The following is a 27,943-nucleotide window of genomic DNA, read 5'->3' on the forward strand; positions in this document are numbered from 1 at the left end:
GGTCGTGTACTGGAACTATGGTGAGGCGGGACATCGCGAAGGTGCAAAACTTGAGAGTAGACACGGAATGCGGCGGGCGACTCGCGGTGACGGAAAATTTGTTTTTCCGGTGAACCTGGAGCTCGCAACCGCAAGGCTGTGGCCGTCGTGCAAGGCTGCCTCATCTACCGGCCGAATGCGCATACCAGCGAGCTCAACTTCATCTTTGCTTGAATTTGTAGAAGTTCTCTATTGATGGTCACGCTTCTCTCGGACCAATCATCCTTTTCCATTCATCGTCAATACCGATCCTCTCACTCCAAGGCTTTTGCAGCCAACGCGTCTGCCATTCCTTCGTACCCTCCTCCCAGCGAGACGCCTCAGCAACTGCAAATGAAGCCGCAGCATCAGCACACTCCTCGACTTTCACCATAGGGACCAAGTGGCCACAGTCTGTGAGAACAATCTCTTTTACTCGGCCTTCAGCTTGCCCTCCGCTCCCGCCCACCCCAACGCCAGTATTCGCCATCTTCTTCCTCCTGAGCTCCGGCGTTGCGAGCTCAGAGTGCTCTCCGAATATATATAAAACAGGCGGCTTGAGTTCGGGAAGCCGGCGGAATATCTCGGCCGGTTCAGGTCGATAAAAAGGATACCCTGGCTCCACGTCATCTGGATACATATCCCCATATACGGCCCGATCCTTCTCGGGTTCAATCCCCGGCGTGCCGTTATATTTTGGTCTCAGATAAGAAAAGACCTCTTGAGATTTTGGCGTGGTTAGGGTCACCTGTGGCTCTTTGCTCTGGTCCCTCTCTGGATAGAGCTCGGTTGGGAGGTCTCGGAGACCATATTGTACCCACTTTTCAAAGACCCTCGGATCCCAGGCCTGATAGAACTTGCTGCTCGCGAACTTTGACCGGGCTTCTTGGCGGGATGGCCAGATGTCTCGCCGGTAAGTTGATGGCTTGGCGAACGTCTTGCTGGGATTCTCGGTTTGTATGACAGGATCAATGAGAATCAGAGCTTGCAACAGTCTGGGATGAAGAAGTGAAAGCTGCGCCCTGAAAAATAGTCAGTGGTCTGCGTTCTTCCACTGATGGTATAGAATGTACAATTGTGACGCTCCCATGCTATGTCCAACCCCTATAAGTGGCTGAGGCATCTCATCTTGCTTCTGGTTGATCAGAAAAAGAAGATCTCTCGCGCCATCCCACCAGTTTGCTGCCACCCGTCAGTAAGGTTCGGAATGTTTCACATGTGCCAAACATACGGTCATTACCCAAGGCCCTTTCATTGGTGACAGCGCTCTTCCCTTGATGAACGAGGTCCGCAATCCATATTGCACGGATACCTCTCCCCAACGACCTCAATTTCTTGTACAGATCATCAAATAGAGGCTCATATAGCTCCTAGAGATCATCTCAGGTATGGGAACATGTCGAGCGGCGCTGGGAGCAGCCGGAACAGAGCACTAACCTTGGGAAATCCGTTGGCATGTGCACCGATGAAGGTGATGTCGCCAGGCACTGGGTTCTTGCGGTCATGGGGAATATATTGCTTGACAGAGAGCTTCAGGGCATTTTCATAGCCGATCTCCGTGCCTCTTGGCCAGTGGCGCGTATGTTGGGCGCGTACTTCATGCTCGATAACACGAAATTGGCTCAAGCATCTCCGAGAGCCGCAGCCTGTTACTTCCAAGCCATGTCTTACTCGTATTGTGAGAGGCAATTTGGCACCGCGACCCAAGGGCATAGTCTCAAGCTCCTTTTGCAGTCGAGTCGCTCAACATCTTGAAGGACGACTACGCCGCTTATGAGGGGAGAGTTGTTTTGAGACGACAAAAGCGGCTCCTGCTGGTACATATTTGCCGAGCTAACGGCGAACTCTCGGGAATCGGGGCCTTCTGCACCTCGTTCCTCGCTAACACCAAGGCTCACTGTCTATCCGCACTCAAACTCTTTGAAGGTCCTTGGACCATGTGCGTCCAAGCGAAAGGAGTACAATTCGTGGACTGATGAGACTGACACATCTAGCTCGCTGCAGAAGATGTTGATCTCCGAGTTGGAACGCCTCGCGATCACAATGACTCAGATATCGTCACAGCTTCGTTCTAGTACAACATAGTCGACAGGCATGACTATACTCTTCAACTGCGACATAAATGAGCCGTAATGTGTCTCTATGAGCTCCCGTCGATAGGGGAGGCCAGCTGTTCACAGGAACAGGTGAGTCATTGCGCGGGCATTAGTGCTGCGCCACAACGAAGCTGGTTCAAGCTCACCAGTGAAACCCAATATATGAGGGCTGCATTACAAGTCCCTTCCCCATCTCAATTATCAATTTTACCAGACTGAATCGACCCATTTTATTGCCGATGGCGGGAAATGATCGTGGAGGCGCTCCGACGCCGAGCGTGTCATCAGACTCGATCGACCATTTGAGACGTGTTGCAGAAAACCACCTCAAAGAGATCGATGAAGAAAGACAGCAAGAACAAAAAGAGGAAATGAAGAGAACACAAGATCTAGAGCACTATGCGAAGCACAGGAAGCGAGGAAAGGAAGACAGGCCGATTATGCCGAGCGAGGTTCCAGTGCCAAAGATGAGATCAGCCCAAGGTATGGCACATATGCTCTCCGCAAAATGCCTTCCTCATGCGTGTGATATAGATGTCTTGAATCGACTTCAGTGGGATGCTAGTCTCGACATGTCACAATATCTTATTGGATATCTCGAAAGATTCGCCGGTATCAAAGAAATACCAGCAAGTCAATGGATCTCCGAGACCACCGAGGAGGAATGGATCCCTCAGCATCGCATCAAATACTTCAAACGGCTCTGTCGGAACGGAGGTGATGAGATTGTCTGGCATCGCGAGAAACGGATCGACAAGATCTTTGGCAGCGGCTTGGGACCGACGAATGCGGACGAGGGTGGTAAGATGGATGTTCGTTCTGAAGATGGCGGCGTAAACTTGCTGCCATGAGTTATGGAGATGAACACTGTTCGATTGTGTTGCTCTCCAACAGAGGGCTGACTTTTTACACCGCCTGACGTGGATTTTCTGGTTAGACATCAGCGGTGCAGCTTTGAGTATGCAACTGGGTAAATCTCGGACACGTATGCCGAAGATATGGCATACTGAAAAGGCGGGTACTTCTCGAGACTTGATGAGATGGCTTGTTTCGAGGTCTGATATTGTATTGCACGGAACGGGATTCGACGGGTGTGTGCCATGCTACCAAACAGAAATTCAAAGCGACGCACAAATCTGAATCTCTGGGTCCTCTGAGTTGCCAATACCAGTATGCTCATGCCCTCTGTTCCTCTCGACGGGGATGAAGATATCTGGGCTTTCCTGACTGAGGACAGCAATCTGTGCTGTCAGTGAACAAACTCATCTCCTCTTCGACTGATTCAAAGGGGCTGCAATCGCGCTTGTGGAGTTGTTCTTATTCGTGATCGATAGAAAGGTCTTCTCGGGTTGACCATACATATGCTGCTGACGGTGCTGAGATCGAATGTTGACAGAAGTCAGGAAAGGGGCTCTTGAAGAGACCAGGAGTTCGGTGTTGTGCGTTTGTGGGTGCTGCGGAAGCGGTCAAAAAACGCACCGTAGAGAAAACTACGTCGGAGTGCGTGACCATTGAGCGCCATTCATATTTTTTGTTCCCCCTCCATATTCTTTGCGAAATTATCTGGGTTCACGGCCCTCTGCTTGACTGAACGAGAGCCTTCTCCAACGCGCAATATGATGCTCTGCTAGCCTAGATCTGTTCCGCCGAGATTTTTCATGTCCAGGCCTCTGCTGCGGTGGGTACTGGACACGTACCATCAGATCCAAAGACACATTTCTCCATCCAAAATCATGGCAGAGACAGTACCTGCTGGCGCAAGCCACATGTCGTCGCCGCCAAAGCTGACCGGCAGGGCCTTCTACGAAAGCATCGGCAGTCCCAAATACATCGTGGCACCCATGGTCGAGCGCTCTGAATTCGTCCGTCCTCCCTCTTTATCTTCGACGCTTTCACCACATGTGTTGACTTGTTCTCCAGGCCTGGAGACTCCTCACTCGATCCTACCTCGATGAAGAGCGATCAAAGTCTCTTTTAGCATATACGCCAATGTTACATGCGAGACTGTTTCGAGAAACGGCAGGATTTCGAGACGACCACTTCCGGCCTGTCAGAGGCAGTCTGCGCTCAACCGAGAAATCTTCATCTTCCCCCTTCCTGGACGGCAACCCAAGTTTAGACAGACCCTTGTTTGTGCAGTTTTGTGCGAACAAGCCCGAAGACCTTTTAGAGGCAGCCCAATATGTGGCCCCGTACTGTGACGCAGTTGATTTGAATTTGGGTTGTCCTCAGGGTATCGCCAGATGCGGTCGCTATGGGGCGTTTCTACAGGAAGATTGGGTCACTATTTACAAGATGATCAATAAATTGCACAACGAATTAACCGTCCCTGTGACGGCAAAGATGAGAATACTAGACACCAGGGAGAAGACACTGGAGTATGCAAAGATGATTCTGTCAGCGGGTGCAAGCATTTTGACAGTGCACGGCCGACGGAGGGAACAGAAGGGTCACAATACTGGCGTTGCAGACTGGTCAATGATACGGTACCTTCGAGAACATTTACCGCCGGAAACTGTGATTTTCGCAAACGGGAATATTTTAAATTCAGGTGATCTAGAGTCATGTCTAGTTGCAACTGGGGCCGACGGCGTCATGAGTGCAGAGGGCAATCTCAGTGATCCTACAATTTTCGCCAACCCGCCAACAGAATACAACCCCCGAGAATACTGGTATGGAGCAGATGGCACAGGAGGATACCGTATGGATGCTGTGTTCAGAAGGTATCTCGACATTATCTACCGATATTCTCTCGACAAAGAACCACCCACACGTAAGCCACTTTATGTCCCTGGCGACCTCGAAGATAACACCCACACAGCGGTCCCCAAATCTGAGATTCGACCGAGCAAACGGCAAGCAAGAGGTCCTAAGCAAAAGTTTGATCCAAGTGTCAGGTCAATGCAAGGGCACCTGTTCCAACTCCTCAGGCCTCTGGTGTCCATTCACACCGACATCCGAGATGCGTTGGCAACAACGAGATGTGGGGATATCGACGGATATGAGAGAGTTCTCGCCATGGTAGAAGCGGCGGTAAAGAAAGGCCTAGATGACCACGCCGCTTCACAACAAGCCAAATCCGAGACAACGAACGAAGATGACGTGACGAAGGAATCGCAATCTGACCTAATGCCTAGACGGAAAGCTGAGATGAAATACCGAAGACCGTGGTGGGTGTGCCAGCCTTACATTCGACCGTTACCTGACGAGGCGATTAAACTCGGTTCGATGCAACCCAGCAAGAAGAATACAGCCAAGATGCGGTTGAGGGAAACGACCGAAAGCAAAGACTATGCGATCCAGAGAGCAGATGACCTTGAAAGCCAAGACCAACCTCTGCACCACGCTGCAAGAGAAGACCTCCCGAAGCCTACTCTGGTCTTCGGCTGATGCAACGATTGACTAATCTGTTCAGGAATCATAATCTGTACAACAATTGAATTCTTCATCTATAGAGCGCTGTTACTCTGGTCTCGGTCTCTGCAATAAGATCTCTTGCACAACGATAATCAGGATTTCAACTGTACGAACTCCAGGACAAGTGTTAATCCGAACCAGATACACAGACGACTATAAGCTGCGACATCGACAGGCGATTGTCCTTGGCATCTCTCAAACTCATCGAACAATAGCCGTCAATATCCAAGCAACTCACCTACACAAAGGAGCGACATCCCCATCGCGCCTCATTTCGGTCTCCCCCGATCACGAGCTCGTATGAAAACCAAAGGGAGGTCATCATCTGAGTCAGTGTCTATCGAGGCGGCCTCCCCTGCGTTGGCTTGTTCTTCCTCCTGTGTTGCGGTCTGAGTGACCTGCGCTTGCTGAGGATGAGTTGCCTGTGCTTGCAGAGGAATTCCTGGCGCTCGGGGAAATATCGGGTTTGCCCGGTATTGAGAAGGCTGGAATGTCTGCGTTTGTTGAGACTGAAATTCCTGCGCTCGGGGAAATATGGGGTTTGCCCGATATCGAGGAGGCTGGGATGTCTGCGCTTGTTGAGTGTTTTCGTCAATACCCGCGGGCTCTTCCTCACCACCGGCATTTTGGTCATCTGCGGGTAGAGTAGGCTGCTCTGTGCCTGCCCCCTCGTCCCCATTCTCGTCCTCGCCCTCTGAACGCTTGCGCTTCTTGCTCATTTCCAGTCTTGCCCAGTAGCCCTCATCTTTCTTGACACCATACCGTTCGATGAGCTCCCTGATGCGACCTCTGCGCTGCATAATCGCGCCTTCTGTCCGGTCAGTGCGTGGTTCGTCCGCGCCTGGTAGAGTTGTGCCGGTAAACCGCTTATTGAACCTCCTTTTCCACTCCGCCTTCTTCGCGTTAGTGACTCTCAATTTGCTGCCGGCGGTCCAGTCCGGATCTTGGCTCATTTCGTCATGGAGCTCCTGGGTCAAGTCGATCAAGAATTGGTCCTCTTCCCTCGACCATGGTTGAGGGGCATCATGTCTCATGCTTGGGCCTGTTCGGAGAAGTGCTTGTCGACGCCAATTATTCAGCAATTGAATGTGGGACGGGTCGTTCCAATCGAACTCTACTCGACCCGTCGAAGCTCTCGCTGTCCTTTGCTGGTTATTCTGATTAAGGCCCGGCCATATGAACCTTCCGTCCTGTCTGAAGCGGTTAAAAGCGTACCTTCCTCTGGAAATGGTCTCGATAAGGAATTTCGACGGATCCGGACAGCCCGTGTACGCTGGTTCCAGAGGGTCACCCTTAACGGTGAGGAGAAAACCTTCACCTTTAGGCACAAAGCTCTTTTTGCCTTTCTTTCCCTTGTTGGAATCGTCCTCGTCTAACTGAGAAACTGCCCTCTGTTTGCCCTTGGCCTTTGCGCTCAATTTCCCTTTCTTGCCTTTCTTAGTATTGTCATCATCTGACGAGCTCTCGTCGGAATCATCCTCATCTGACTCTGAAGCATTCCCCGAATCGTCTGGCTTGGAGTATCGGTCTGGTTCCACCTCCCAACCATCGTCCATGAATGCCGTTCTGGATGCTTCGCATTGCTCTGCCGTTGGCCAGTCTAATGACCTCTCATTGACGCCCACCCGGAGACCGAACTCATATTTCTTCCCGTCAGGGTCCTTTTTGGTGGATTTCCGTTTCTCTTTGTTTTCCGGTTGATAAGGAGGTACTCCCTCCAAGAACCAATATGAGATAGCCGCAATCAAGTCCCAAGCGAAACCCTGCAATATCACGCGATGGGACCACCAATCGGGCCGTCCGGTGATACTTATGAACTCGGCGAGCCGTTCATCTTGTTGTGCCGTGGTAACGAGGTCGCTAATGTCGACCTCCTCTGGGAGAGGCGTTCGCATCCGGTCATAATCCTCAATCCTGTGGCGGATCCCCTCTAAATTTGATATGTTGTCGTGCGCATCGCCCAAATCCCACCTGTGGAAATGGAGATAGAGTATTGCTTCTGTACGACTTAAGTTCTCCCCCGCGAATAGAGATTGGAAATGCAATCGGAATGCCAGGGCGGCATCCCGTCTCTCATGTTCCGGGATGGCATTGAAACTGGCGACGATCGTACTTTCATTCATAGCGCTCAATGTTGTGCTGTTTTGATTCGCGGCGGTGCCACGAAGGATGTTTTCCCTGTCGGCATTCCACAGGGCAAAGGCGTCTTCCCCATCCCAATCTGCCACGTCGAGATACGTTTCCAACAAGGAACGGTCAGTAAGGTGAGGGCTAATTCTTGCCCGCAGAGCGTCGATTCTGTGCCTGCGGTCTGTGTCCGTCAATTGACGCTGCGTGGCAGGGGCTTGTACATTGGCAGGTACAGGGGCAGCTGGAGGTGGAGGTGCATTAGCAACTTGATTAACCAGTGCATTAGCAACTAGACCAGCAATGGGGGGCAGACCGGCGGCAGAGGAAAAAGTAGGTGCAGGGGCAGAGGCAGTGGAGGGCCCGGCTGCAGAAGAAGGACCAGCGGCAGAGGAAGGACCAGTTGTAGAGGCAGGTGCTGAGCTGGCAGGTGCAGAACCAGCCGCAGTTCTGGTCTTCTTCCTGGGGGGATCCATTTATTCGGATGTGATATCTGTATATGATGGATGAGGAGGTTGGCTGAAGAGGTTGAAAAGTCATTGAAGGACTCGAGAATGCGAGCACAGAGCCTCTGACCAGTAATGGCAATTAAGTACCATTTTTGCAGATACTTGTTCAACAATGGTCTTTATGCGACCAGCACATACGGAACCTCCTTTGTGTCCAATGCCTTTGCGTCGTCTGGTGTACGAGGAGCGCCGTATGTGCCGGAATAGGGGGGAACAGCACTGAAAAAGGCTCAGTATCCATATCCTTGAGACGTGGCCTTGTCAGCGAAAGGCGTGAAATGTGACAGGAAGACTGAGCAAATTTCGACTCGGCACAACAAACGTTGAGATGAGCGAGGCGAGGCGTGCTGCCGCTGGTATTAGCCATCAAAGAGTGCCGCTCCGCTCCTCTTTCTCCTAATCCGGCGCTTTAGGTCTGTTTCCGGCGTCGTTGAACCCATTGCATCTTTTGTCTCGAGACTTTGACCAATGTCTTTATTCTCTTGTGTCCAATGCGCCCGCGCCTTGCTCTGCCAGCGGGATTGTTCTTGCCTCTGCTGTACTCTGACAGATGTCCCTTGGATTGTAGTGTGGTAAGCACCTTTGAAAGCCGTTACGCACATATATATATATATGTATATATAAAGCAGCCATATCGTAGTTGTTCTCAAGAATGTGGTTATTCAAGATGTCGTTGAGTCTTGGCAGATCGACGAGGCTGCAAGCCCCTTTTCCCCGTGGCGGATCCAGCGCGAAGAATTGGCCCCCATCTCATTGATGGCGCTGAAGGCTGGAGGCTTGTAGTTAACCGACGAGAGCTCATGCCTTCTTCATCCCCTACACTGAGCCCATGAAAGTCTGAACAAAATAAGAATCACACTTTCGCATGGCGCTTGAGTCGTTTGAAGGCGCCGATAGACCATGATATTCATTGTGGCGTCATTTGACCATGTCCGGAGCCCATACATGTTGCCGATGACATTGGAAGCCGTCAACACGGCCTGTGGCATTTTCACCCCTCCCATTGTCCTTGGCCGGCTATATGACCTGGATACAGCGGGTCACAAAGAGGAGAGCAAGTCCCGCAGACAATGCCAGCGGAATGAATTATGATCTCACCATCCGCTCAAGTCTAGGATATGAACCATGTTAAGAAAGGATATATATAGTGTAAACTACATAGTAACTACGATTCAATGATCGATGAATTTCTCCCCTCTAATTCCCTTGGCCTCGTAATCCTGCATCGAGCAACCAGCGCTAACCGCTAGCCCAGAAGCATACTGCCGACCTACTCCGCGGCAGGACAAAGAAAGAGGAAGCAAACAAAGAAAATCGGTAGCTGCGAAGAGCTAGAATCTTAACCATTCTATGTATCTGACCTAATGGGAATCAATAAAGGGATTTTGGACACTGGAAACTAAATCCATCATGCACTCTATCTATTTTGCTTCGAGGACACAGACGAGACTCTTGCGGCTTCATCACATTGACCCAGAAGCCATTAACCTCGGCCTCAGTTACTCCCAAAGTCGCGTTCAACTTGAACACGCAACCTTTGCAAGCCAACGCACATTGGGTTTCCTTCATCGCTACAAACAGCAGAAAGTTAGTAAGATTGGCGCGGTAGCTGAGGTCTTCGTCTTCGTCTTTGCTAGGACCTGCTTGTTCTGTCCGGGAAACTACGAGGGATCGGAAACGGATACATGCTTGCTTGCGCCGACGGTCCAGGAACCAGGGACAAAGAAGCGGAATCCAGCCATTATATTTTGCCGGAATGTGATGGTTAGGGCCAAGAAGGAGATCTATCAAGGTCCCCTACACCGATTGCTGTGGGCTCGTAGAGGAGACCCCCACCCGCCAGCTTGAGAGCAGTCTAATGAAAATGTTTCATTGAGGAAGAAAATTAGATCGCAGCTTATCTTAGTATCCAATTGGCCTCTCTTCTCTTGCAGGAAGCTGCAACAAACACAATAAAAGAAACAACAACATAAAGTGATGTGCGAATTCGGTGTCCTGTTCGGCTGGCGCAGACCCGTCCCGGGATTAGTGGAGTGATCTATTTCCGAGTACGCTTCTCTTCTTTTAGTTTAGCGTAGCTTGCAACACAGTCCAATAATCGTAGGGGTTGTAAATATATGACGTTACAGTACTGCTGGACTGGTGTCATTTTAAGTCTTCAACGAAGGGTTTTCTGTTGGAGTGGACTTCCTCGAAATGCTCGCCGGGGTTTATCAGCTGGGCCTTAGGATTGGGGGAACATTCCGGTTGTAGCCTGCAACTTCGTATACGAAGCGTCAACATTCTCCTTAGCTAGCGCCATTAGTTACATTGCTGTTGGCAATGAACGTATCTACGCGTCACAGCAAAGAACTAGTTTCATACGTTTCCGTATCGACACCTCGTTGCTAGAATTAGTTCTCCCTAGCCCGCAGTACGCTCTAATAAGCCTAGCCTTACCTGGTCTCTTCATTATCGAAATGAACGTGGTCCTAACAGTTAAAAGCTACGCTGGTCTAGGTATTATCTCTCCCGACATTATCATAACTTCTGTCTAATATCTACTTAGTCATCGTCGCTGGCATAGGCACCCTCGCCGCGATTAGCACTACCTACGTTCTCCCCGCTATCGGCTTCTACGCGACTGGTGTCTAAGCTGGTTCAATCGCAGCGGGAGTGTAAGCCTCTCTATATGGAGCTACTGTCCCCGCGGGAAGTATATTTGCTACACTACAAAGCTGGGGTGTAATAGGGGCTTTGGCTGGGACACTTGGAGCTGCGGCTTTGCCGGTTGGGATTGTGGTTGCGGGTGGGACCTATCTTACCGCAAAGGCGCTAGGAGGATAAAGCCAAGGGTTAAACGACAATCGCTCTTATGAGCATGCGCACATGAGCAAGGCATGCGTCTTCCTTAGGCGGATTTATAGATGAGAGTCGATCACGCTGCAGTTGGATTAAGGGCATTAGAAATATTTAGCAGGCACTGCGAGTTACGACGGGGGCTGTTAAAAGCTTGTTGCTATCTCTAGTCCAGGCGGAAAGGCCCTCATATACAGATGTATTCAGAAAGCGATCCTTTGTACTATTAGGTGCGCTGGAATGTCGAAAATGGCTAGCCATTCAGATGCCTGAACAGTCCTAAAGTCGATCAAGAAATGCCTAGCGGCATCACGAACCGAGAAAACCACAGTGCCGTCGCCGTCTGTCCATATCGGAAGGTCGATGCACTTCTCGTAGAATTGAATGGTGAAGGACGCCTGGCGGAAGTGACTGGTGTTCACGACCGCCACGAAGACAGGATGCTTCCTCTGGCGAACGTGTAGACGTGCACGGTCAGTAGCATCTTCTGGAGATAGTTAGTGACATCGTCGTGTAGGTGGCGTTGATGAATATAACCTAAATTTATAAACAAAGAAATGAAAGGAGTTGGCTCCTCAGAACAGTCATTCCAATTCAGATGCCTGCTGATCTTGTTTCTGTTCAGCCAATGACTAGCTTGCATTCCATAATACCCCGCCGAGACAAAACATCCATCCTCCCAAATTGTAAATGACTCAGTATGCTGACACCGAAAAAGTTGAGGCGGAAGGGTAAGAGCCATTTCGTCACGGGGAGCGGCAGCTGAAAAGTTAGTGTCGCCAGAGTAGTATAAACAGCATTCAAGATGATCAGACCTACATACCTAGGCATAGTCTGTGAATTGATAAGCAGGCTAGGTAGAAAGACGAAGACGTAGCTGAAAGAGCTATATACTGTAACAAGGCAAGGTGGCTGTGCTGTGCTGGGCTGGTAGAGCGGTGGCAGGGTGAAAAAGTTGTCTAGTCACATGTCAAACCTAAATGGGCTGGCAGCGAAGGGGGTGCAGAACAGTTTACAGTGCTGGCAGTGTGGCATTCATTTTTAGCTTAAGCAGAGTATCATGAATTCTATGGGTTTTGGTGCCGTCTACCTAATTCTTGAGAGTGTTTTATCAGTCCTGTCCTGTTCCTCGATGCTACCGCTGTGCTAGGTGTTCGTAGCCCTAGCCGCTGCCTCTCTGGGTGGTGTTGGTGGTGGTGTTGTTGTCGGTATGAACCAGAAACGCGTTCTCGATTCCCGATCTGCTGGACAGGCCTCTGTGCGTTGTTGCACGTGCATGCCGAACCCTGAAGTGCTCTGTTACAATACAAATCGATTGCGGATATCTTCACGGCACTGGGTAAGTCTAAGAGGTGGTGACCTTGCAGCTCCGATGCCCACAGCCCAGGTTATTCGTCAAACCTCGGCACAACGAATCAAATGACATATTGTTGAATGTCTCGTAACAATTATTTTTTTTACGGTACAGAAAGCCACAGATCTCAGTCTAACCCTATATCGCAAAGCGTACTTTATGGTGGATACAATCCACTTCATCCAGAAACTCTCTATGCCAGTTGTGACAGGACATCAATTTCGCACATGACTGTACCACAACAACCCTTCTTGTGGAGAATCCGTTTCCACCCCTGCCTCAACACCCGGCGAGGGTCAGGATGCCAACGATTGGGTCCTCGCTGGCGGTGGCGCTGGAAACCGTGGCTTCGAAGATTTAGATATGTGTGGCCCTCGTTGACCGAGATGCACTGTGCTATGTCAGGGTTTCTTGAGACGGGACAGATTAACAAAGGATGATACCAGCGGCCACCAGTCTAACCCTGGTTCCCACCGTTGTTATTCCCCACAGAAGGATTCGCAGGGTCAGCACCAGTTCCTGCTCCACCTCCATCTCCAACAACAACGTCAAAATCCGAGTCGCTGTCGCTGACTAAAATTCAGACTCATCCTGAGTATTCCTGAACTTGGGTCTATCATGTTTCAACATATAGTGCTTGCAGTAAGCAGCGATTCGGGATCTGTGCTGTCTGATCTCGAGTAGACTCCTCCGTGGTCGTGGCACGTCGCCCACTGTCGACGTAGATCTTTCGCTAGGGTCCGAACAGTGAAGCCGCCGGGCACGGTGGGGTTCAGGTCGAAAACGGTCTTGTAGTAGAGTCGCTTGCCTGAGAAGACATCGTTGAACCGATCCATGAGAGCAACGGCCTCCCCGTCCAGTCAATAGGATCGGAAAGGTGTTGCGATCCTAGAACTGCCGTTGGTCTCTTGGAACTGTTGGGGATTAGTTATATTGGGCTGGCCGAAAACTTGGCCGGCCCTGGTCCAAAACTCTCCTCGATGCTCATAGCTTCCTGTTCCACGAGCCATTGCCCTTCGTACTTGCTAAATGGCCCACCGGTTGAATCCCATATAGTAATGCCGGTGATTTGACTAGACTTGTCGTTCCTCCAGCCTTTCAACTGTGCAATATTTTTCTTTGCTGTGCCAATCAAACTCGACCTCTGGCCTATTATTGGGAAGTTCGCTCCAGTGCAAAGGCATGTTTTGGCCTCCCCGGACCTTGTACGTTCCTCCGAACAGAATCATGTGGTATTTGCCTTTACTAATATATTCGATATATAATTTTGTCGCATCTGGACGGTGTATGATTGCTGGCCTGCGATCAGGATTGATCCAATAACCTCGACGATGACCTGCTGCCCCGCGAGTACCAGTCATAAAGTCGCGATCTGGAACTCTCTTTCCGCCTTGGTCTTCATCATTGGACTCGCCTTCCTCGTCGTCTGTCTTATAGCTTTGATTCGCCTTCGGAATCTGATTCATCTTCGGAGCCGCGCTGGGATCTGTGCTGAGGTTCGCTTTCCCACAGTATGATAGGCTCCACTTCCGACTCCGCTTCATCCGCTATTGTCCTCCGCCGTTTTCTCGACCTTGATGGGGAGCTCGTCAGCACTTTCTGGAGTTCGTCGGGTCTGCCTCCTGAGATGACTATTTCTGGGTTGCTGGTATCTGGGCTACTGTTTGTGTTGCCGCCGTCTGCATTTCCAGGAGCTTTGTACTTCTTAGACAATATAAACTCATCAAATTCGTTACGGCCATGGTCAAAACTATCGAACTAGCCGTTTCGAGCTTGGGGAGGATAGTTGACATTGACTTCCCGGAACTTATCATCGTCTTTCTCTCCCTCACGTTGGCGAGGGAAGGAAACCTTTATTCCCACTTTTCGCATCCAGGCATCAATAGCGTCTGCGACATTCCACTTGCTTTTTTTTTTCAAAAGTTTTCCCGCAGAGTACACGCTGTTAGTGGACGAGATTTCCAAAACTTAGCAAGTCTTTCATCCATGGCTAATTGATTGACAGGAGGCGGACGCAAGGTTGCAGCCTCTGTTTCAAAATTGTCATAGTTCCCATTCCGCTCAGCAATATCTTCTGGTATGTCCTCCTGTACAAAGTTGAAGGCATTGCGTAAGAGCATCATCTCGATGTTGCTTGCGGCCACCTGTGGATTGTGCTTCCGATGGGCGCTCTGCGTGTCATGTACCAGGCGAAGGCGCTCCTTTTCAACGGTTGAACCACGACGGATAACTGGCCAAGGCGGCATGTCAGGGTCCGGGATTGCAGAAGGGATATGATCGTCCTCTAAGATTGCCTGTGCGGCACGGTTCACATCCCAGCCGTTTCGTTGGAGATGGTAGTGTAAGGGGCCCTAGTCAGCGCGTGAGGATAGCCAAGCTAGCTTCTAAGAGCTATAAGAAGCGTTTGTCTATCACCATCGGTGAGTGGCAATTGAGGAACAGGAGGATTCGCCTGGTAGCCAAGCTCACGGTGGACAGGCAGTGGACGCAGGAGATTAATATGCGGAGCGGGACTGGCTTCACTAGGACCATCCCGACCTCGACCTGTACCACCCTGGATGGGGATTTATGGTTTTGATGACAATCAAATTATGAACTCGAGGCCAAATCGATATGTTGAAGAACAGAGCAAAAGGCTCCTCAAGAGGTCTGAGGAGGTATCTGTACTTAGCCTATCCAATTTATAATGTAAGAGGCCTCGCAACATCCGCAATCGGATATTATGAGCACGGGCCTTGGAATCTCCTTTATGCAGACCAGAAATGCGAGGAGACTAGTTGGAAAGGACGCAGGAGAGCAAAGCGCATTGTCGAAAGAGGTCCAGCTCAAGGAAGGACGAGTGCCCAGATAGACAACGAGAATGCCTCGGGGCGGATCATCGCTAATGATGAAATTGGTGAAGACTGCACTGTCACGCAGCGTAGAGATATTGGGGACGTTGTGGCTGGCTTTTCATGCAGCATCGCTGCCTTTGGCATCGTGGGCGCCTCAGAGCCCGTTGGAGAAGAACAAATCGTTCTGGATTGCATGGCTGATCAGGGTTAGAAGAGAGACCAGGCGGATTTGGTTGGATGAATGACTGGGGCATGCCAACAGTCTGTGCTTTGCCCAGATCAAGACGTTGGGACTCAACAACACAGCGCTAGGTAATTATCTTGCGCCGTGAACAGCCCGAAGGAGATCGAATCCACGGTCTCTTGTCTTGCACAACGGGCAAAATGGTTGCAGTCTCCGCACCTGACAACTAATATGCAAAATAATATATTTCCTGCTGATGGACATATGGGAGTTCCGTCTTCATTCCCTCGGGAAAGTACGCGGCCTACTTTTGTGGACCTTTCTTGGTTGTTTTCATCTCCAAGAGACCATGGTGCTGTTTGCGTTCAGACAAAGCCCCCGGCCGGTACGGACGAAATGAACTTAGCAAGCACGGAATTGACCGAGAGGAATTTATAGGGCCGCCTTGCGCTGAAAGCAATTGAGAAGAAGTTATGTTCGTAATAACAGAAGGCACAGTCATCACAGCGTAAAGAATGCGGAGGACTTGAAATTGTTGATGGGAATGGACTGGGCAGTCGATCCCACTCGCCGCCCAGAACTTCCGCGATTTCATGACCGCTCCAGAATTTCTTGGCAGCCTTGCGCTAGATTAGGATTAATAAGCCCCTGGTTTCGCTCGTTGGGGTATACCGAGTAGAACATGCAAGCCTTGTATCCTCGGTGTGTCTCTGGACATCTTCATCGAGAGTTGGGCGTCTGATTCTGGATCTGATAGCCTCCAGCTCAGCTAAAGTCTGCTGCTAGTTGGTGTAATAGGGAGTTAGTTTTCTATGGACCACAGCAACTAGCTATTGCCTCGGCGCGAAACTTCTTATCTGTGAAGAAACATTGGGAAGACAGCAACAAGGAGCAAAGCCGCGGCTCGCCCTAATCAAAGGCCCAGTTAACCCGGTTGCCAGCAGGTCAGTTCACGAGAGACAGCGAGAATGGCCTATAAGACTGCAATCGGACAATGCCGCATCGTTCACCGCCAACGGATGTTCCAGCCATTTACTTGGAACCGTCTCAACCAGTTCCAGAGACTGCCTCAATCCTCCTCCGCTGCTCTATAAATATGCAGATACGGAAACGGCCACAGCACTCAGATGTTTTAGGCAACTATATACACAAATAAGTGAGATCGCACTGGGATTGTGTGCGGAGAGCTGAGAATCAAATACTCGGGAGCGGAGCAGGTATATAGTGTGGATTGGTGGTGTTATTAGAAAGTGACAATCTGCACACTTGTCCTCATCTTCCCCGTTTCTTGCAATCTCCAGAGTATTACGCCCTGCTGCACGTCAGGAATTGCTCCGGCTGTGCCCCTTCTCCTCCTCCTTCTTACGCTGCTGGAGGCACCGCCTCTCTGGATTTGATCACTTTACGCCTCGTGCCATCATACCCAACTTTTCTCATCCACTCTTCAGCACTTTTGACCCTATCAGGCAAGATACGATCCAACAAAACATAGTCACGCTGAATAATCCCTTTGTTGTGTGCGCTGTTTTGGTACAGGTTCCACCAGTTGGTGAAGTTCTCACCAAACGTCAACAGGAGAGCGTTTTCGTCTTTGACAGAGGTAATTCCGACCTTAGTGTCCACACCTTTTGGCAAATGCTTGAAATGTTTCTCAACGTTCTCATTGGCTGGCTCGTAGATGTATTCGGCTTTCTTGCCGGTGGCAGCTGTAAAGGCTTTGGCGAGATCTGGACCCGAGACGTGAGCAACGGCAATGTCTAGGATCATGCCATTTGACTCGTCTTGATTTGCGTAGATCCATGCAACATAGCGACCGAAGTCGCCCAGATGGACGAAGGGGATGGCCCCTTGGCCAAGTGGGAGCTTGAACCTGTATACATCGTCGCTGCCCCTTTCTGGGAGAAGAAGCTCCCAAAGCATTTCAATGTAGGGTCCCGAGTTCTGCAATTGTCAGTCAGCTATAATAACGCCTCAAGTCAAGCAGTACTTACGATGACGGACCAGGCCATTGGACTAGTCGGCTGAGAACGCATCCATTCTGGCTCAAAAGTCAGTAAGGACGTGCTCGAAATTGAGTACGGTTGCTTCATACCTGTAACTCTTGCCTTCCCTTCATAGTGCCCAACGTAGAATTTTGGATCGTAGCCGGTTTTTCTTCCGTTGTAATCGAGTCCACTCCAGATGAGATGTTTCACACCGGCCCTGGCTGACAACTCAAACAGTCTAATCCCCCAGTATGTCTCAGCTTGCTCTCCAAGCGCGAAACCGTCAGTATTGATGAAAGCGTAGTCAGATCGCTGTGCAGCCTCGTAGAATTTGTCAACATCATAACCGAAGGATGCCTTGGATTCTATAAGTTCGACATTTGGAAGGTGGGCAATTTCCTGGGCGGCGGACGAAGAAGTGCTGCGTGTCAGGGCGAGGACCTTGTATTCATTTGTGGAAGAGAGTGTCCGGATGATGGCACCGCCCTGAGCGCCGGTGCCTCCAATGAACACGATTGTCTTCATTTTCAAGTCAAGCAGAATCAAGAGGCGTCAAAAGATGTAAATCAACAAGTCCGTAAATGCTTTTTAGATGGCGACTTGAGATATCACAGGGGGTACTTAGTCTTAAATACATGGAATCGTCTGTCGACCGGCGCAGTGGTTGTCCCGGAGCCCGTCTATGAAGTTGGCCCTTCGTAGATCATTAATTGTTTTCGTACTAAAAAAAACCATGTTGGAGTAAACAGACACAAAGCGTAGCGCATAGATAGATGAGTTGGAAGGAGACTGGCATAATATTAGCCAACCTATCAAGATGTCGTCCCAATGATTTTCAGATTTTCGAAAGGCCGGTGTCCATCATCGGGAACCAAATAATGATTTAGGCAGACAGTAATTCAGTCGACCAATGACTGGATTTAACCTCATGATACCACCGCCAGTGATCTCGATGAGCTTGGAAATCTGTATCCTAAGCGTCAAATTTGACTTCGTGTATGGGCGTTGATGCGGCCGGAGCAGTTAAGTAATCAAGACGAATGGCATGACCTAACGGCCCACAAGAATAATCATGTCGTACTTTCGTACTTGACCAGGGCCTACTGAGTACAAGTCCTGTGGTATTGGGGACCATCTCTTTCGTGCAATAAGCTTTGAGATTCAAAGCAGAAGCGAACCCTTTAGCTCGAGTACGAGGATGTGGTCCACTGTTTCTCTTATTCAGCCAAACCTGGGAACATTGGAGAAGAAGTCAAAATGGGGGTGACCGGGCTCCCAAGAGGCGTTCAGACTCCGTCTTGGAATTCTGGAGCTACTGCGAAAAGAGGAAATAAGTTGTACCGGATGGAGGATGGGCGCGAGGGACAAAAGTTGGACTGAGGTAAAAGGAAGAAGACTCGGATAGGGGGCCGCTGACTCATCCATATCAGGTGACTTCGCGTTTCGGTCGACGCGTCTCGTTCGCGCGTCGTGTTTGCGGGGAGGCTACGATTTGCTATTTGTTGTCTGTGCGGCAGATGGACCATGCCATCCAGCTCCTTCGTATATACCTACACCCCACTGTAACCAAAGACGTCTTGAACGCAAGGCAGGACCTACCCGTGACTCAAACAACGAGCTGTGCTGCAGACAAAGTAACCGCCCTGGGAAGATTTGATGGAAGTGTTGAGTGGAAACAGTAAGATGCACAACCCCATTAATGGCAAACACTCTCCCAGATTTCCCCTTCTGTTGTGCTGGTCAGTCTTTCCCCTGCGTAATCACCAGCTTTAGATCCTTCGACGCTTGACTCTGTCATTGACAAACACAATACTGATCAAATGTGATGGGAAAGCCCTCCAGCGTCCAGTTTTGTCGCCGGATGGCAAAACGCTGGCGGTCATCGCGCCAGATGAACGAATACACCTCATCGATCTCAGCGAGGCTGCCAAAGGACGGAGATTCATCAATGGCATCAAGATCCCTAAGAGCGCCCGCTCGTTCCTGCGAACTTGCACAATCCTTCGCTGGTCGCCAGAGACCATAATTAGCACTGGGGACGACGCTGCAGAGGTCCAGTCCGCAACCACGTCAGAGTGTGACTTTGGACAATCCTGGCTGCTTTTATCAGACGGCAAACGCCTCATCGCACTGAGCACGGATATCAGAACACCCGGGATGATGTCGGCGGTCGACAACGAGGCAGGCGCTAAGTCCAACATCCTTGCGGATTATGGACTAGGGGGCCAACTGGGCAAGCTCAGCCTCGTCGAGTTCGTCTTTAACCACAGACACGCATTAGTCATGTTCGAGTTTGGCTCTGTAGCGGCTGTACTCTCCTTGACCAAGCCTCAACGAAACGATATTCCTCACATCAAATTTTCAGATACGAGGAGTCTGGCAAAATCACCCGATTCTAGGTATTTTGCCCTGCTCCGTCGTGACAAAGCACAGGACAGAGTAACCGTGTTTGAACTGGGAGACAACAACCAGATGACGTACAAGTCCTTTGAATGCAACACCTCAGACGCCCAGGATCTGACGTGGTGCCCGAACGGACAGCCCCTTCTGGCAGTGATGGACTCGCCAACATATGGCGTTAAGGTCTCCTTCATGACTGCACAGGGCCATACGCTAAGGCAATTGGAAATTAATTCGTCGGCATTCCATTGGGATCTCAACCTTGCCCTCTCCCCTCAAGTGGATGGTATAGGTCTTACCTACTGGAGATGGGTCAGGGCATATCGACACAACGACGTTCTTACGCTCCAAACACTCGCCAACGGACAGAAGCAAGTGCTTGTCCAGTACCAGTCCTCCAACAACATCGGAACTCGCATGCGAATGAAACTTATTCATCCAGACTTGATTGAAGGGTCAAAGACGTTTGTATGGCTGGAGTCTAGCACCGACATGTTCTCAACGTTCTTGCGCCAGACTGGTACTTTCGAGGTTGCACACACACCGTCTGGCACCGACTTAATTTCACAACCCCGCTCTGCGTCTCATTCTCAGCTCCCGTCACAGGAGCTCGACCAAGTCGACCTGATCGAAGTCGACTCAACACATACTCTGGTCGCCACGTGTCTGCGCTCCTCGCCTCGAACATTATTCCTCTGGAATCTACAGAATACATCGCATCCACATACTGTACTCGTCTTCGCGCATTCCATCCGCCAGGTTCAATTTCATCCTTCCCTTCCGCATGTCCTCATCGTCCTCACAAGCTCAAGACTCCCTAGGTTGTATGCTTGGTACCAGCAGACCCTTCCTCCCGCATCCGGCCTGGTCCCCATTGATGCAACCTCGACAGACTTTTGGGGTTGTTGGCTGCCTGATTGTATTGCCGACAATGGCAGTTCTGACAGGTGTCCCTTTCTCTTTGCTTCGAGTACTGCATTTGAAGCTGGGTACTTGTCTGGAGACGAAGGACGGGTAGTTTTCAAAAGCATTTTACGTCCGTCCCCATTATCTGGGGATGTGAGCTTGGATGCGGAAGGCGACGAGTCAACAACTGAGATCATAGAGACGCCGAGTCGACCCAGCAGGCAGAAACCCGTCGAGGGCGAGCACGTGGCCGCGAAGAAGAAGGCACATTTTGATGTTCCGCCAAATCCAAGGACAGATTGGGTAGATGATCCGCTGCATGCGCAGGCTGGGTATGCATACGCTTGGTGAAAGCATCTTGAGTGCATTATAGGCTTCTTGCTTCCAAGCAGCAATGGCCATATTTACACCATTGTGCACTCGCTCTGCGAGGCACATCCAATGACCGCTCGTCGCCATCAAAATAACGAAATCGACCATCTCGTACGGTATGATCTGGGGCCTCTTGCGCGTGGATGGGATAACACATACGCAAGATGGACAAAGCGAAGTAGACCGTGCGATAAAAGGAAACCCAAACCAGCCGGCAGATGAGGTGGGCAGGGGGAGGAAAAGACAGTATGAGATTCAACTGTCTCCTGTACGATGAAATGATCAAGGTTGCAGGAAGAAAAGCTCCGGAAGGAGGGAGCAGGAGCACCGCTGAAGGACGAAACCCCCCACGACTTTCTTTGCGGATGCCAGATTCCGCGCTCCAGACTCTGTTATATACAATTATTAAACGAGCAGCTCGGATCACAGGACGACCTTGAGTCCTCTCTACGGCTCTTCCATTCCACTCCATTCTAGTCTGGGATGAGCTCACCGAAGAAAACAGAGAAAGGAACTGAAGAGGAGGTCGATCAACTAATTTCTCGCCTATGATTTTTGGCACTATTACTTCCCCTAGTTGCCCCGTCTAATCTGTCGTTTATCTCCTCGTATGTGCCTGCCTAGGATGTAGGAAGTATCCTAGCCTACCCTACCCTCGTCTAAAATTTTGTCCAGCATCAGTCTTGTCTAAAATATTCGAGCCCTGCAATGCTATGCCTTGCGTGTACTGTGTGTTCTCTCATGTTCTGTTCTGTTCTGTTCTGTTTGCTGTCCGTCTTTGCTCGCCCAAGCAAAGCAAAGCAAAGCAAAGCAAGCGGTTTTGACTTCCGGGAGGTCTGGTTGCCTTGCTTTCCCCCTTCGTACTTTTTCAAGTGCGCAACACGTCCATGCTCAGTAATGCTCCGCAGACAAGACGGTCGTGAGCGGCCGGCAAGCCCCGCGGATAGAGGGCGGGGTGTGTAGCGGACTGGGAAATAAGACGGATGAAAGCAGAGAGAGAGAAAGAGGTAGAGAGAAAAAAAAAGAGAGAGGAGAGGAGAGATAGAGAGGCGTAGGGCGGATATCCAACGTGCCTCCCTTGCTCCTCGTCCTTCAGTCATCACCATCCTCGCACCGATATCCTCTCTCTCTCCACATCGCGATCTGAGGTGCTCCAACCTCCCCAAACCTCACGCACCTTCCTCGATCTGCCCCGCCCACTCAGCGGGGAGATCGAGTCCCGGTGCGGTCAACAAACTGCCAGCCTTGCCGCCCTCGTCGAGATTTTGACCACACTGGACCTTCCAGTTCTTGGGGACGAAGCCGTCCGCGACGCGCTTGAAGGCCTCGAACGTGCACAGCGACTCGTCGCCCTTGTAGTTGTTCCCTGGCTTCGCGCAGGCGGGGATCTTCATCACCCGGTCGTTGTACCGGATCCGCACGTAGTAGCCGTCCAGCCGGCGCTTTTGGGCCTCGGAGAGTTCCGAGTGCGGAGTCCGCGCAATCAAATCCTTGGGCGGGATGGAAGGGGATATGCTGGAGGAGCGCGAGACTGAGGGCGTAGAAAGCGGACTTGATGGCGAGGTCGTGGAGGAGGTTGATGAGGCGTCTCTCGAGCCGGTGAAGGCTGAATCGCTAGTCGAGGAGGGAGATCGCAGACCCAGAAAGGAGGCGAAGAACCCCGGTTTCGCGGCGGCCTGCTCGCCTTGTCTTGACTGATTCTTGGGCTCCGTACTTGCCGGCGTCGTTGGCGTCAGGAAATCAGCATCGGGCGTTTGGCCCTTTGCTGCAGCCCCACGGTCGTTTTTCTCCCTAAACAGCTCAAAGGCAATGTGGCTCGTATAAGGCGGCCACTTCTCTCCGCCAAACGCACCCAGACTTGTCAACACGCCTGCCAGCGTGGTATCATGGCAACCGCTCAACGCAAACCGTATTCCCGTCTCCCCACCTCGGCCCATGCCTAGTCGTCCATTCTCCCCTCCGATCTCATTTATGGAGAGGCCCGCCCCCTCAATCTTCGAGGTCATCCGTTCGACGATATCGCCAATTAGACTCCCTATGCCTAACATGCGATACTCGCGGTTCTCGTTATACCCTGAAAACCACTCCTCCACGCCGATTCGATCGATGATTTCGCGGGCGCGGGCGTCATAGAACTCCCTGGGGAGACGGGTTTCAGGACCGTGAGCGAGGGTTGCGTTGATGGTGTCCATTATCCCCGAGAGACGCGGGTGTGAATCCACGGCGATCTTCTTGTCACTGTTCTCAGGCATCCACTTCCCTATCAGCTTCGTCAGATACTTCATGTCGTCCGAGTCGTTCCATTTGTCCGCCGTGCGCTGGGCGAAGGCTCTGCTCAACTGCGCAAACCGTCGGCAATTCCCGTCGTTGGGAAACAGGGTTTCGTCCGCGGGCGTGCGTGTGACGATGGTCGGCGCTGGGAACGCGGCCGTGCGGGACGTCAGAGGATACATGCCCCAGAACGTCTGTTGCACGGATTCCAGTGCGCGGGGCAGAGGGGTGGAGCGGAGGTAGATCAGGTCGGCATTGGCGATGAGGGAGGGCATGAAGCGGAGTTGGTCAACGTAGAGGGTGCGCAGGCGCGTGCCTAGGGTGTAGGTCGTTTGCCGGCCTAGGTCGGTGAGTTCGCCCAGTTGACTAGATCATGGCAACAGAAAGAATCAGTATGGAAATCGACTTTGACGAGTGGAGGTGGTAAATCGATCAGGATGTCCGTACCAGACCCCATCAACCTCTCCCTTGGGTCCAGCCGCAATGACCGGCCCATCGTCTTCGCCAAACCTCTCAAGTCTCCTCCTCCATTGTAGAGAGTTCCACTGTGACACGTCTTGCGGGGTCATGGCGACGGAGCGCAGTCGCTGGGCCGCATTGCAATAGGGCCAGTATGCAGGCAAGCCTGCCTTTTCTCCCAGAGGTCAGCAACATGCCACGGCCACCTCGTACGGTTGCTTCAGCAAGAGGTATGGATCGGTGCGAAGAAACTCACATTTCCAAATCTGGCTGAGACGGGAGCGCGTTCCCCATGGCGGAGGAGGACTTGGACAAGCCGCAATTCCAGGTCTTTGGGGTAGAGTTTGTCGAGCTCTTCCTGGGTGTATGGTGGGCGGAACTGGATCGAGGTCATTTTGGAGGGACTAGGGACTAGACTACCCGGTAGGTGGAGAGGGTATTATGATATTATCATAGGGACGCAAAAAAGTATGTCATTTAGATAGGATGAAAGTGTGTTCAGGGTACATACCCATGTCTCATCTGGGATAACTCTAGTACGGATAAAAGTTTTTACAGCCCGCTTCCGTATTCCATGGCACCGAGTAATATGCTAGTTCCTCTTCCTAGTTAAGACTCACCTTCCTAATAGAGCCTTCTGGGTACGCGGTCCTCCTCGGTCCTATTTTCGAATTAGCCCCTGCCACTCATGCGCCCCTTTAGCTAAATATCGGATCCCGGCTCCCTGTCCAGCACGCGCAAAGCGCTTTACCGGACGCTGTCTTCTGCTGGGCTCTGTCCCACAAGGACCTTCCAGTACCTCGAACCCTCGACTTTTTAACCTCCCTACATGATTAAGCAAGCTAAATCTCAATCTGGCAGACCTACGGTCGACAAGGGGGAAAATGTGTCTCCCTTGTCTATGCGAATTCGCCTTCACGTCCAGACCGAAACAGGCCATATAGCAACTCATCATTTTCGTTGGCGCCCACGTCATCGACATATACAGACCAATCGATGTTTTCTGCGCAGATTTCGTTATAGAGATCCCGATATTGGTCGTCTGCCAGCCCATCGAGCCAGTTCTCGGCCAGGTTTGGGAGATTCTGGTCCCGTTGAGTGGTATGTCCCATCTGATCTGTGGTTCCGTTGTCGACGTTGTGAGGTCCCTGCTTCTGCATTGTGGCCAAGACATTCAGATCGATTCCTGCACGCTCAAACATGCCCTTGATGATGGTGATGGGTTTCCGCAGACCAAAATTTGCCCCGTTTTGGAGCTCCTTGAGGGCGTTCCAAAAGAAGACAACAATCTCCAAGCATTCCGAGGAGCTGAGATTAATCACCGAATGTTGAGGGATGATGGTGGCCGCGGAGAAGACAGCATAAGAGAAGAGATAGGTGGCGCGACGCAAGGTGAACACCTCGCGATATATCTTGGCCAGTTTGTAAATCCGCAGCGCTGCAGAGACGCATCTACCCCGGTAAAGCCCCTCGTCGACACTGAGGGCCTCCAGATGCCCCTCCCGTAAGAAGGGGCGATGTAGCAAGATATGAAGGAGGCTGAAGGTTGTACTGCACTGGGCATCAGCCGGTTTATCGCCGTCTCATAATTCGCAGAGAATACTTACTGCAGGTTGAATCGAATCGGTGGCGGAACTGGTTCATCACCGGGTTCGTATCGTAGGGTGGTGGGTAGTGTTTCCTCCCATGAACTCAGTTGTTGGAGGACCAACTGTACCTCAGCTCTCGCATCTTCGATAGACAAGTCACCGACCTTGGGCGTATAGAAGCGCTCTATAATCTCTGAAGCTATTGTAGCGAGCCCAATGAGCGCGGTCCGGGTTGATTGAGCTCGCGATGGTTGCGGCAAGAAGTCAGGAACTCTCTCCGCACTGAACGGGTCAACATATGGTTTCCAGAGTTCCAGCTCCTCGTAAGTATCCAAAAGCTCCAGAGATGGCTCAAGACCTTTGATCATGTTGAGGCCCGGAGGTCGGCCGAAGTAAAGGGACTGAAACCTATCTAGGAGATAAGCTCCCCAAATATACCTACGTTGGATCTCGAGATCGACCGAAGTCGGCAGGATCTGAGGCTTGCCCGGCACCAGGCTGGATATTGGCAGCTTGTTCGGGTCAATGTGAAGCCCCATGTCGACAATCATGCGATATGCGATGCCGGCGAACAGCCAGCCAATTGTCTGCTTTCCATTGGACACGCAAGCAGAACCCATAAACGTCAGGGCAGCAATATTCGTAGTAGTAGAGGTCTGGATTTCGGTGGCCAACAGTGATTGGAAGCGACGGAAAAACCGCGCTCCATATGATTCCACGCCGGACGCACTGTCATTCATGTTCGGTCGACTGCTTTGCAGCGACGCCGAATAAAAAAGGGCGTTTAGCAGGAGCTTGTTGCAGTGAGGACCGTGGGTAGCCAGGCTGTGCATAATCGCCGGTCGGTAAGTGCCCATAAAGCCAAGATGATGATGATTCCAGTGCAGCTCGAGCAAATGATGTGCAACTTCCCAATCAAGCCCGTCAAAGTCGATCTTCCTTTCTACCATGTAAGTATATTCCTTCTGAAACTCCAACGCAGAGAATGCAAATAGCTCTTGCCGTATCTGATCGACGCTTAATGGTTGACTCCCGGTCGCTGATGCAGGACTGTCTCCGATGGTACTGGGAAGGCTCGGCCCCGATCGTGCTGACGTTGGCACATGAAAGGCAGATGCAGGGCCGTGAATGGACATGCCTGTCTCGCTCTGTACCAGAGAGTGGACTCGGATCCCATCAACCCGTGTCTCTTCATGGGGCGACTCCTCTGGAACCAAGAAATTGCCCGGTCGGTTAGGCACGCAGGCCATTGCTGGGGAATTGTTTCGCTCCTGAGGTGAACAGACTGTACGTTGATTATTCTCTGGCGAGCGCAGATGTGCGTTTGCATCTCCAAGATCCTTGCCTGTCAGTCGTGCTATTGTTTGCTCCAAACTAGCAATCTTTTCGCCCATCGATTGAAAATTCTCCCTGCTGACTCGGGAAGTCTTGCGACCATCGGCTTCGTACAGACAAGGAAGCTCCAATGGACGACAGGTAGAACAGCTTGGATGTTCGCCGTCACATTTGATCTAGAAATGGGACGATTGTCAGCCGTCATTGATGGGCCAACATCATATTGCGCAAGAAAAATCAATATTTCCATCCTCACCTTGCGCTTGCGACAACGGCGACAAGCCCTGTTCTTGCGAATTTGAGTATTCAGGCCGGTCATTTGGCAGGAGAAAGCTCGAGCATCCACCAGCAACCAGGGTAAGACAGGTTTGAGAATCTTGCATACAATACGATCTTCCCACCCAACTCGAGTCGGGTAGCTACACACTAGCAGTCGACTGTCCACGATCTCTACTCTCGCTTTCCTGGGCGGGCTACATCCGAACGTGGCCTAAAGACTGTATGTTGGTCACCGATCGAAGGAGGATCTCAACGATGGGAAACCCTAATAGCGAGGCATAGTACTTCTGCTTACTATTATAACTTACAGACCTGCTCGGTCCCCGCACAAGACGGTGCCATAACTTTCCAGCCGCGGAGGGCGGGGTTCCTGAAGTCTAACTTTATTTATCAAAACAGATAGAACGAGCCCTCGGAAACACGAGGTTCCAAGTCGGCATCTGGGCCACGACCACGGCGTGAACAAGTTGCTTTGAGAGCTTGATTTGCTTAGGCAAACGAGGCCTGACTGGTTAGATAGGCGTACGGCACCACATCAGGAAGTCATGAGGGTCGTTGCCACGGCGAGTCGCACAAACTGGTCTTTGATTCGACACACTTTTCCTGCCCATCACCAGCTTCATGAACAAACCCCCAAACCCTCGGCTCACAGTCCGGTCGTCCGGCACGGAACTATTCGTGCGAACCTGGACAGTAGATGTGATAAAGAACATTAGGCCAGCGAATCAACTTTTGGTGAGGCCCAAGCATTTCAAGACCAGCTCGTCTCATGCTCTCCTCCTCGGACATCACATCTCCGAGCGGCCCATGTCCTCCGGGATGCTTGCAATTCAAAGGCAATCAACATTGGCGCGAACAAACTTGTCAGCCATTAAAGTCCAAGGCACGGAATGTGTCTGGCTTACTTTACTAATATCGAAATCATCACTCTCACTATCTCACTGAACAACTGCAAATTCCACGGGCAAGA

The 27,943-nt window shown here is 51.1% G+C and overlaps 9 protein-coding genes across 9 annotated transcripts; 3 read left to right on the forward strand and 6 right to left on the reverse strand.

Annotated features, from left to right (window-relative positions):
* Nucleotides 1–238: 238 nt before the first annotated feature.
* On the reverse strand, nt 239–1,731 carry Z519_11238 (uncharacterized protein; the record flags this gene model as incomplete). The annotated part of the gene is made up of 4 exons (XM_016768950.1): nt 239–1,040; nt 1,092–1,200; nt 1,250–1,388; nt 1,456–1,731. 4 exons carry the CDS (start codon nt 1,729–1,731, stop codon nt 239–241), a joined length of 1,326 nt encoding a protein of 441 aa, XP_016614796.1.
* Nucleotides 1,732–2,353: 622 nt separating this feature from the next.
* Z519_11239 (uncharacterized protein) lies at nt 2,354–2,965 on the forward strand (the record flags this gene model as incomplete). The annotated part of the gene is made up of 1 exon (XM_016768951.1): nt 2,354–2,965. One exon carries the CDS (start codon nt 2,354–2,356, stop codon nt 2,963–2,965), a length of 612 nt encoding a protein of 203 aa, XP_016614797.1.
* Nucleotides 2,966–3,847: 882 nt separating this feature from the next.
* Z519_11240 (uncharacterized protein) lies at nt 3,848–5,504 on the forward strand (the record flags this gene model as incomplete). The annotated part of the gene is made up of 2 exons (XM_016768952.1): nt 3,848–3,976; nt 4,035–5,504. The coding sequence occupies 2 exons, from the start codon at nt 3,848–3,850 to the stop codon at nt 5,502–5,504; spliced, it is 1,599 nt and encodes a 532-aa protein (XP_016614798.1).
* Nucleotides 5,505–5,800: 296 nt separating this feature from the next.
* On the reverse strand, nt 5,801–8,134 carry Z519_11241 (uncharacterized protein; the record flags this gene model as incomplete). The annotated part of the gene is made up of 1 exon (XM_016768953.1): nt 5,801–8,134. The coding sequence occupies one exon, from the start codon at nt 8,132–8,134 to the stop codon at nt 5,801–5,803; it is 2,334 nt and encodes a 777-aa protein (XP_016614799.1).
* A 5,656-nt stretch (nt 8,135–13,790) lies between these two features.
* Nucleotides 13,791–14,605, reverse strand: Z519_11242 (uncharacterized protein; the record flags this gene model as incomplete). Its single annotated transcript, XM_016768954.1, has 3 exons — nt 13,791–14,109; nt 14,167–14,248; nt 14,299–14,605. The coding sequence occupies 3 exons, from the start codon at nt 14,603–14,605 to the stop codon at nt 13,791–13,793; spliced, it is 708 nt and encodes a 235-aa protein (XP_016614800.1).
* A 2,134-nt stretch (nt 14,606–16,739) lies between these two features.
* Z519_11243 (uncharacterized protein) lies at nt 16,740–17,887 on the reverse strand (the record flags this gene model as incomplete). The annotated part of the gene is made up of 3 exons (XM_016768955.1): nt 16,740–17,318; nt 17,369–17,415; nt 17,470–17,887. 3 exons carry the CDS (start codon nt 17,885–17,887, stop codon nt 16,740–16,742), a joined length of 1,044 nt encoding a protein of 347 aa, XP_016614801.1.
* A 1,174-nt stretch (nt 17,888–19,061) lies between these two features.
* On the forward strand, nt 19,062–21,019 carry Z519_11244 (uncharacterized protein; the record flags this gene model as incomplete). The annotated part of the gene is made up of 2 exons (XM_016768956.1): nt 19,062–19,101; nt 19,197–21,019. The coding sequence occupies 2 exons, from the start codon at nt 19,062–19,064 to the stop codon at nt 21,017–21,019; spliced, it is 1,863 nt and encodes a 620-aa protein (XP_016614802.1).
* Nucleotides 21,020–22,209: 1,190 nt separating this feature from the next.
* Nucleotides 22,210–24,164, reverse strand: Z519_11245 (uncharacterized protein; the record flags this gene model as incomplete). Its single annotated transcript, XM_016768957.1, has 3 exons — nt 22,210–23,677; nt 23,759–23,940; nt 24,027–24,164. The coding sequence occupies 3 exons, from the start codon at nt 24,162–24,164 to the stop codon at nt 22,210–22,212; spliced, it is 1,788 nt and encodes a 595-aa protein (XP_016614803.1).
* Nucleotides 24,165–24,669: 505 nt separating this feature from the next.
* Nucleotides 24,670–26,609, reverse strand: Z519_11246 (uncharacterized protein; the record flags this gene model as incomplete). Its single annotated transcript, XM_016768958.1, has 2 exons — nt 24,670–25,321; nt 25,378–26,609. The coding sequence occupies 2 exons, from the start codon at nt 26,607–26,609 to the stop codon at nt 24,670–24,672; spliced, it is 1,884 nt and encodes a 627-aa protein (XP_016614804.1).
* Between the last annotated feature and the right edge of the window lie 1,334 nt (nt 26,610–27,943).

The sequence above is a fragment of the Cladophialophora bantiana genome (assembly GCF_000835475.1).
Source record: "Cladophialophora bantiana CBS 173.52 unplaced genomic scaffold supercont1.21, whole genome shotgun sequence".
NCBI classification, from domain to species: domain Eukaryota; kingdom Fungi; phylum Ascomycota; class Eurotiomycetes; order Chaetothyriales; family Herpotrichiellaceae; genus Cladophialophora; species Cladophialophora bantiana.